Raw genomic sequence first — 10,000 nt, forward strand, 5'->3', positions numbered from 1 at the left:
ATTCCTTCAGTTTCCTTCTTTAGCTCTCCCCTCGTAGCCATTGCCAATTGTCATCGCTGGCTAGTTCTTTAGTCTGTCTCATGTATTGTCCGTGCATTGGTTTTGTTGTGCCAGTCCTCTGTTCTTTCTGTCTTTCTCCTGTCTCTGTATATTTCTGGGTCTTCGTCTACTTTTATTAATCCTTCTTCCATGCACTCTTTAGCCACTCGTCTTCACTGGTTTTCAGATATTGCCCCAGTGCTCTGTTTTCAATGTTGACGCAGTCCTCTATACTTAGTAGTCCTCTCCCTCCTTCCTTTCGTGTTATGTATAGTCTGGTCCGTATTTGCTCTTTGGGTGTAGTGCTTTGTGTATTGTCATTTGTTTCCTGGTTTTCTGATCTATGCTGCGGAGTTCTGCCTTCGTCCATTCCACTATTCCTGCGCTGTATCTGATTACTGGCACTGCCCATGTGTTTATGGCTTTTTATCATATTTCCGGCGTGAGTTTTTTGACTTGAGTATCGCCTTGAGTCTCCTGCATATATTCTTTCCTGATCGTGTCCTTCATCTTGGTGTTTTTATCTCTCCTTCCATTATTCCCAGGTATTTGTATCCTGTCTCATCTATGTGTTTGATGTTGCTCCCATCTGGTAGCTTTATCCCTTCAGTTCTCGTTACTTTGCCTTTTTGTATGTTGACTAAGGCGCATTTTTTCTATTCCAAACTCCATTCTGATGTCCCCAGATACAATCCTTACAGTCTGGATTAGGGTATCTATTTCCTTGATGCTCTTACCATACAGCTTGATGTCGTCCATGAACATCAGATTGTTGATTTTGTTGCCTCTTTTCTTGAGTTGGTACCCGGCATCCATCTTCTGTAGTACTTTTGTCATGGGAATCATGGCTACTACGAAGAGTAGTGGGGACAGTGAGTCGCCCTGGAAGATCCCTCTCCTGATATTAACCTCTGCTAGTCTTATTCCAGAGCTTGTAAGTATTGTATTCCAGTGCGCATTGTATTTTTGAGGAAGCTGATGGTATTTTCCTCTGCCCATATATTTTCAGGCATTCTATTAGCCATGTGTGTGGTATCATGTCGAAGGCTTTCTTATAGTCTATCCATGCCATGCTTAGGTTGGTTTTCCTTCTCCTACTGTTCTTCATTACCATTTTGTCTATCAGGAGCTGGTCTTTTGTGCCCCTACACTTCCTTCTGCAGCCTTTCTGTTGGTAGGGATGGTGTTTGTCTCCTCTAGGTAGTTGTATAGCCTTTCACTGATGATACCTGTTAGTAACTTCCACATTATTGGTAGGCAGGTGATAGGCCTGTAGTTACTGGCTATATTTCCCTTACTCTTGTCTTTTTGTACTAAGGATGTTCTTCCTGTGGTCATCCATTTGGGTGCTTGGTGATTTGAGATACAATGCTGGAGTTTGTTCTGCTATTCGTGGGTGTAGGGCCTTGAAGTTTTTGAGCCAGTATCCATGGACTTCATCGGACCTGGGGCTTTCCAGTTTGGGCATTTTCTTTAGTTGGTGTCTGACTGTGTCTGTCGTGATCTCTGTGAATCTTTGTTTTATTCTCCCTGTTTCTTCTTCCTTGACTTCCTGGAGCCAGTTGCATGTTTGTTGTGTGATACCGGATTGCTCCATATGTTTTCCCAGAGTCTCTTACTTGGTTCGGCTTCAGGAATTTCTGGGTGGTTCTCTTCCCCTCTTAGTTGGCTGTATAGTCTTTTCTGGTTGGTTCCGAATAGTTTGTTCTGTTGGTATCCCTTATTCCTGTTCATGTACCGTTGGATCTTGTGTGCTTTGGCCTTAAGCCTCTGTTTTTTTTACATCTTCTATTGTGTTGTTTAGTCCCCTCTCTTGTACTTTGTATTCTCGTTGAGTTCCTCCTTGTTTTCTTGCTTCTTGAGCCTTTTTTCTGCCATCTCTTTCAGTTTACTCAAGTCAGATCTCATCACCATGATTTGCTTTTCCCAGGCGCCTTTTCCAAGGAGGTTGCTGTTTTGGTTTCTGTTGGGTTGGGGGGGGGGGGGGGGTTGTGACGGTGGTGTTGGTGTTCGAATCCCCATCAGTTCTGCTACTAATCTTGCTCCTGCATATGTCAAGTTATTTGTTTCTGTGATACTGGTGGTGTGTATTTAGGCCCATTATTTCATTGACCTCACTTGTTTTCTCCCTTAATTTCTTGGTGTTGTAGGCTTTCATGGAGGGATCTTTGTTCTCTCTGTATCTGGCTCCATCCATTGTCTAATCTTTTCTACCCATATTCCGTCCTCTCTGTTACTTCGTCGGTGTTTCTTCTTCGTGTGTCGTTGTTTGATACTTCATCCCTCCATGTCGTTCTTCCTGTGGCATCGTCTCTCAGTTCGTCTTCGTGTAATTCGTTGTCGTGTGACATTTTTCCCTTTCCAGTTCTTCTCTTTCTGTTGGGGAGAGCCAGTTCTTTTTCTTTATGTTCCTTACTTGGTCTGCCAGCCTCTGCTCTGTTTGGGGGTGTTATTCCTCTCATTCCAGATGTTGATCAATCTTCTTCTATATCCTCTCTCCGTCGGGTTGCTTCTGATGTAGCATCTCCATATTTCCTTATTTTCTTCTCTTGTCCATTTCTTCCTTTTTGCCTCTGTAGTTCCAATCTCAGGCTGTTGATTACTTTCGTTGTTGGTGTGATCAGTTGCTGGATGACGACCTCCAAGTACCTGACCGTCTTCCCCTTCAATTGGGTTGAATACCTGGTTGCCGGACGAAGCTCCTCTGTTGCCAGAGGTTCCATTTACGTCGTTGTCGTTTATTCCTTCATTTCTTTCCATCATTGCTGAGTTTGCTATTTAAACCCATAGCTGGACCCTACCCCATCAGGGATGGAGGTACTCATTTACAGCTGAGTAGACTGAGGAAATTATGGTAAAGATCCTTTCCCAAGGAATCAACGCCGAGGAGAGCGGTCACCCATCCAACGACTGACCAGCCCCATGTTGCTTAACTTGACTTAAGTCTATTGAAGACCTAACCAACTCCTCCACGGCGCCACATATTATTGATTTATTATTATTATTATTATTATTATTATTATTATTATTATTATTATTATTATTATTATTATTATTATTATTATTATTATTTTCTTAACGGAATTTTGAGTAATTCAGGGTCTTCTGCATAACCGAGAAGCATGAGGAAAAGCAGTATTTGTGTAACTATAACTTCTACATATTGCTTAAACTTACATAAAGAAAGGAAGATTATCCTTTTTAATAAACAATTACTGTGTAGGATGGTAGTTAGTGCAAAACAGCTTTAAAAATTATACATACAAAAAAAATTATACATACAAAATGAGAGAGAGAGAGAGAGAGAGAGAGAGAGAGAGAGAGAGAGAGAGAGAGACTAATGTACGGGGGAATAACTTAGATTACAAAGGAAATGAACTTTAGGGGAGAAGGATGGCAGGGAAACGCCCATGAGAGAGAGAGAGAGAGATAGATAGAGAGAGAAACATCGAAGGGAGAGAGTGCGTGAGAGACAGAGAACAGGAGAAGAGGTTATTCGGCCATTTTCCCTTCCCTAACACACGAGGACAACTAATTTCTGATTCCTTTTCTTTATCTGTCATTACTTTTTTTCAATAGTGAACTATTTTTTTTACGTTTCATTAGTCAGTTATTTTTCGTCTACCCTAACAAATTGGAAAAAGGAGACCCTATTTCTAGAAGATTGAAGACCCTTTCTCTCGGAAATAGGTTACCTTATTTTTAGGAAATAGGAGACAGAAGTCCCTATTTCTAAGCGATATGAGACCTTATTTCTAGGAGATAGGAGAGCCTATTTATAGGCAACAAGGGAACTTATCTCTAGGAAATAGGAGACCGTATTTCTAGAAGATAGGAGACCTTATTTCTAGGAAACAGGATACCCGATTTCTAGAACATAAGAGACCTTATTTATAGGCAATAGGAGACCCTATTTCTAGGAAATGGGAGACCCTATTTCTATGAAACTGGAGAGCCTATTTCTAGGAGATAGGAGACCCTATTCCTAGGCAATAGGGGACTTTATTTCCTATATCTAGAAAATGGGAGACCCTATTTTTATGAGACAGGAAGCCCCATTTCTAGGAGATAGGAGACCCTATTTCTAGGAAACGGAAGACCCTATTTCTAGAATAGGAGACCCTATTTCTAGGAGATAGGAGACACTATTTTTATGAGACAGGAAGCCCATTTCTAGGAGATATGAGACCATATTTCTAGGATAGGAGATCCTATTTCTAGGAGATAGGACGCCCTATTTCTAGGAGGTAGGATACCCTATTTCTGAAGACAGGAGACCCTATTTCTATGAGATAGGAAGTCCCATTTCTAAGATAAAGGAAACTATTTCTAGGAGATACGAGACCCTATTTCTAGGAAAAAGAAGACCCTATTTTTAGGAAATAGACCTTCTTTGTAAGAAGTAGACCTTATCTCTTTAGGAAATAGAACTCTTTTTGTAGGAAATGGGAGATACTATTTCTTATTCATGCTTCTTCCAGCCACTAATGCTACTATTACACCTTGCGCGAGATGTTTATCGTTTCGAAAATAGACAAAGTGTACCAAGGATGACTGATCTAATCTTTAACAGTTAACCATAGCTTTGATTTGGCCAGTATCCATTTTTAATTTCTAGTGTTTATACGAAGCACACCACAAGACTCGAAAGACAACAACAACAACAACAACAACAACAACAACAACAACAATAATAATAATAATAATAATAATAATAATAATGATAATAATGATAATAATAATAATAATCATGCAGTGAATACAAACCCTTCCAAAGCAAAAGGTGTGACTGACTTTCAACGCAATAGACGCATCTTAATTTCAAAGTAAATGATGTACTTTACTTTCAACGCAATTTATCAACTTAATTTCCAACAAAAAATTACATGATAGAAATTCAACGTAATTTACCTGCTCCAATGTCGGAGTAATTTATTCACATTTTGTAAGGTGGTTTATGTACTTTAATTTCAAGGTAGTTTAAGTACTGTAATTTGTCAACAATTTACCTACTTTAATTTCAGCGTAAATTAGGTACCATAGTTTCAACTTTAATTAAAAACGGTATTTTACCTAATTCAATATCAACGTAACCAACGCACTTTAATTTCAGAGTAAATCAGGTATTTGAATTTCAACGCAACTTACGTACTTCAATTTCAACGCAACTTACCTGAATTTCAAGGCAATTTTCTTACTTAAATTTCAACCCAGTTTACCTACTCTAATCCCAAAGTAATTCGCCAGAAGGCAAGACTGTTGCTTCCTAATTCCTCCGCAAAGCCACCTTCTCTCATTCTTGCAGGTGGGATGGGTGAAAGCAGACACGAAAGCCATCCAGGCCATCCACCACCAGGTGGTGACGCACAATCCGAGGGTCTCGGTGACCTACCGAGACAGGACGACCTGGAATCTCCACATCCGAGACGTGCAGGAGGACGACCGCGGGATCTACATGTGTCAGGTCAACACGGATCCCATGATAGCCGAGGTCAGGTCAAAGGGCACTTTTCCGTTTTATGTTTCATTAATATATACTATAAACTTTGATATTTTTTCTTGAATAGGGAACTACAGGTCACCTTGGATCCTATGATGGCCGATGTCAGGTCAAGGTCACGTTTATGGTTTTCGGTTAATGGTAAGGAATGATGGAGCTTTTTGAAGATGGAGTTTATTTCATTAGTATTTTTTTTCCGATAAACTTTTATATTTTTGTTGAGTATGAAACTGGAGGTCAACGCGGATTCTAAGATAGCCGAGGTCAGGTCAAGGTCACGATTTTGGTTAAGGTTAAAGAATGGAGATCTAGGGAGAGACCGCATATTTCATGAATACATTTTCGATAAACTTTGATCGCTTTTCTTGCGTATGATACTACAGACTCTTCGACAATCGTATCATCTTGGTATTCTGATAAATTACTTTCATTTTATTCTTCTCATTTATTAATTTGCTAACTTACTTTTTTCCTTTCTCGATAAGCGATCTCTTCTTTCTGTATTTCACACTGGTTCCTGTCACTTCTTTCCAATGAACACCATAATATTCTTTGGAAGGTTGAATCTCAACTCAATGGTCCCTTGGGTGGGCTTGTTCCATATGAGTAAGATTCATCTGAACAACAACAACAACAACAACAACAAATAATAATAATAATAATAATAAATTCAAATACGATAGGCAGTTATAATATTTTTATATAAACTGCCAAAAAATTATGCTTTGGGAAAATAGGAAAAGAAAAAAAAAGTTGTACTCGGAATATGCTTTCCTGGGAGCCTGTATGTATGTATATGGTAAACAATTAAGATACTTACGAAGCTATATATATATCTGCTTAATCACATTATTCAAGATAACTTTAACGATTTTAGTTTTTAATTAAATGATTGAGATTCTGTATTTTTGCTCTCCACAGTTTTTTCAATGACAAGTGATGAATCTTTCCATACGAAAATCGTTATTTTTACCTACAAAAGAATTCATCTACTCCAGTGCTAAATGCAAGTAATTTATTACTTTTAAATAGAGGAGGAATTGTAAAAATGGAGAAAAAGCAAAGTTGTTGTAGACTAATGGACATATCTCGACTGAGCTCTTGGTAAACATGGCTTCCATGGAAGATTTTGCCTTCGAGAAAACCACTCCAAATCCTTTCGTCGTCGTCGTCGTCCTCCTCCTCCTCCCCCTTCCCCTCCCCCCCGCCCCCTCCATTGGCAGGCATAATGCGGGTCAGCTCTTTTGTGTGTGCGGTTGACTCATCTCCTCGTATATGAAATTAGCATAAAAGATAATGAGGCCATAATGTTTCCAAGGTGCTTAAGGGGAAGTTTTTTTTTTTTGTTTTTTCTTTTTTGGTCGTCGTTTGTCTCATCATATATTCAACAAACCATTAGCTTTATTCTCTCCAAAACCCCGGCCCAGCAGACCCACGCCCCCACCCCCCTCTCCTTCCTATTTTCTTCCTTTATCTACGCTCCGCCGTTTCTTCGCTCGTGTGCAGAAGATTCTCTCTCTCAAAAAAAAAAAAAAAAAAAAAAATCTCACGACTGCGATATCCCCTTCTTCTTCTTCTTCTTCTTCTTCTTCTTCTTCTTCTCTCCTAATTCTGTTGTTATCAGTCTTTCTCTGATTCGAATTTTTATCTATATACTTTTTTTTTTTTTTTTTGAAGGACGTTATTTATGCATCTGTTTTTCCCCTGAATCACTTCTTTTGATCTTTGCGTTTTATGCTAATATTTTTTTTATCTCTTTTTCTTGTCCCTTATTATCCTTCTCTCCCCTCTCCTATGCATTTTTTCTTCTTCTTCCACCTTTTCCCTTCCTTAGTTCTTTCCTTCCTGTTTATCTTATCCACCTACCTTTCTTTTCTTGCCACTTCGAATTATTCCTTTCTTGTCCCTTTTCTTCTACATGTTTTCGTATTTTTTCCTTCTACCTTATTCTTCCTTTCTGCCTTTCTTTTTCATTCAGCCTTTCTTTCCCTTTATGCCTTTCTTTTCAACTAATCCTTTCTTGCCCTTTCTTTCCCTTTCTGCCTTTCTTTCCAATTAATCTTTTCTTGCCCTTTCTTTCCTTCTTTCTCATTCAGCACTTCCTTACTTTAATGCCTTAATTTCTCATTCAGCCTTTCCCTCCCTTCCTGCCTTACTTTCCAATTAAGTCTTTCTTGCCCTTTCTTCCCTCCTTTCTCATTCAGCCTTTCTGTCCCTTTCTGTCTTGCATTCCACATTTAGCCTTTCTTTTCCTTCAGATTTTCTTTCCTTTCCTGCCTTACTTTCCCGTTCAGCCTTTCTTTCTCTTTCTGCCTATCTTTCCATTTAAGCATTTCTTCCCTTTTTTCCCGATTTAGCCTCTCTTTCCCTCTGCCTTTCTTTCCAAGTAAGCATTAGTTTTTTCCTTCCCTTTCTGCATTTTTCCCCCTTAAGCCTTTCTTTTCCTTTCTGCCCTTCTTTCCCGTCCAGCTTCCTTTCTTTCCCTCCGCAGCCTCCCTATCTCCTGAGCCTCAGCATCATCCGCCAGAAATTTATCGCCACTTGGGAACAAATTACCTCGTAATTAATTTGGGTGAGAGCCAGAAAGTTTTGTCATCCGCGTCCACTCACTCGACTGCGTACAGAACCGCATTTGCGTACGGGCGCGTAGGCGCGCTCGACTTGTATGCGGACATATTATACTAGGAGCTATGAATGCGCTGGTCGATTGTAACGAGCTCAGTCTCGGCTAAAGACAGATGAAAAGGGGAATTCTATCATGAATAATCCGACTAAAGTGAAATCACTACATTAAAATATTTTTCTTCTAATTATTTCTAAAGTGTAATCATCTTTTTTCTTTCTGATGTAAAACTTATTTATTTTTTTAATTAGCTTCACGAGAACATTGTCACGAAATTCCTTTAATTTGTATTACAAAAATGTTTATTTTAAATAATCTATTAATAGATAGCCTACTATAACTGATTTTTTTTGTAACGTGAGATTAAAAGTAGATTATATTTATATTGCGGTCACTGGAATTGTAAGGCATAGATTTAGCTTCGTATTTTATTTGTTTTTTGTTTGATTTGTAAGAAAAACAAATAAAATACGAAGCCAAATCTGTGAATTACAATTCTAGTGACCTCAGCATAATCTACTTTTAATCTCACGCTACAAAAAAAAATCAATTTAACCGAGAAATGAAAAATAAGTTATTCTCATAAACTTTCAGACGAAAGATATATATTGTCATTAACTTTCCCGATGAAAGACAGCCAGTAGCACTGGACTGCTCCTCAATGTGGTGAATTTCAGGAGTAACTTTTACGCTGACCGAAGCCTAATAAACTTTGCACCTCTCAAGTTTTATGACGTTTGGTCGAGTTTATATTGTCTATAGGAAGAGAAGGACATAGAAAGCGGGCCCGACCCGACAGCTGACGGAAGAGTTTTAATCCCTTCTCTCTCTCTCTCTCTCTCTCTCTCTCTCTCTCTCTCTCTCTCTCTCTTGATCTGCCTTTTCATACTACTTCCAAATGAATTATCATTGTTTCTATGTAGATAATAAAAAAAATGAGTCACTGGTTCTGTGATGTGCCCGTTGCATGGAATTCCAGTAATAAAGCGTAAGCAATTCACAAAAGGGCTTGGTTCCAGGTTTTGAAGTTTCACATTTCCTTTGCTTATTCTATGTGTAAATGTATGTATATATATATATATATAATATATATATATATATATATATATATATACATATATCTATAATAAAAGGAGCCCATAAAAATCACCTAAATGTAGAGAGAAAAGTACTATATTTCAGAGACTGCTGTCTCTCTCTTCAGGTATATGAATGAGAAAAGTTTACAGAAAAGGTGGTATTTATACCAAGAGATCCGTCCACAAGTAAGCCAATTTAGGTCACCCCCGCTGATAATCTTCCTTTAATCTTCTTAAGCGTTGGTTGAATGAACACTGCGTCGACGACATCTGATATCCACCCGCCTTTTGAGATGTTCATTACCTGCTTCTCTTTTATTAAGGCCGATTCCATCATTTGACTCATGTACCGGCAGTTGCTGCTATAAATCACACGTGACAAATTCCAGTTTATTCTATGGTTATGTTCATTTATATGGATGAAAATAGCCGAGTTCTGTTGTCCATACCTAACTGACCGTTTGTGTTGTATTAATCTCTGGGGAAGTGATTTACCTGTAAATCCGATGTAAGATTGGTCACAGTCCTGGCATGGGATCTCATAGACCCCAGAGTCTTTGGAAGATGTCTTTTGTTGGACGTTAATCAGGGATTTGGCTAAGGTGTTTGGGTAGGTAAATGCAAAAGGGTTGGATTTCCCAAGGGTGTGGGTTATTCTCTTAATCGTCCTGCAGGTGAGGAATTTTTATTTTATTGTTGGGCTGTGTCTCTGGTCTTGTCTTTAGGGGGTCGGTAGAAAATTACGTTTGCTTTTTGAAT

At 38.7% G+C, this 10,000-nt stretch overlaps 1 protein-coding gene across 1 annotated transcript in view; it reads left to right on the forward strand.

Annotated features, from left to right (window-relative positions):
• LOC135223877 (lachesin-like) overlaps positions 1 to 10,000 on the forward strand; it is a 196,580-nt gene that overhangs the window by 161,235 nt on the left and 25,345 nt on the right. Inside the window, exon 4 of the mRNA XM_064262784.1 lies at positions 5,345 to 5,530. Coding sequence (XP_064118854.1) covers positions 5,345 to 5,530 — 186 coding nt within the window. The remainder of the gene's footprint in view (positions 1 to 5,344; positions 5,531 to 10,000) is intronic.

The sequence above is a fragment of the Macrobrachium nipponense genome, chromosome 10 (genome assembly GCF_015104395.2).
Source record: "Macrobrachium nipponense isolate FS-2020 chromosome 10, ASM1510439v2, whole genome shotgun sequence".
NCBI classification, from domain to species: Eukaryota; Metazoa; Arthropoda; class Malacostraca; order Decapoda; family Palaemonidae; genus Macrobrachium; species Macrobrachium nipponense.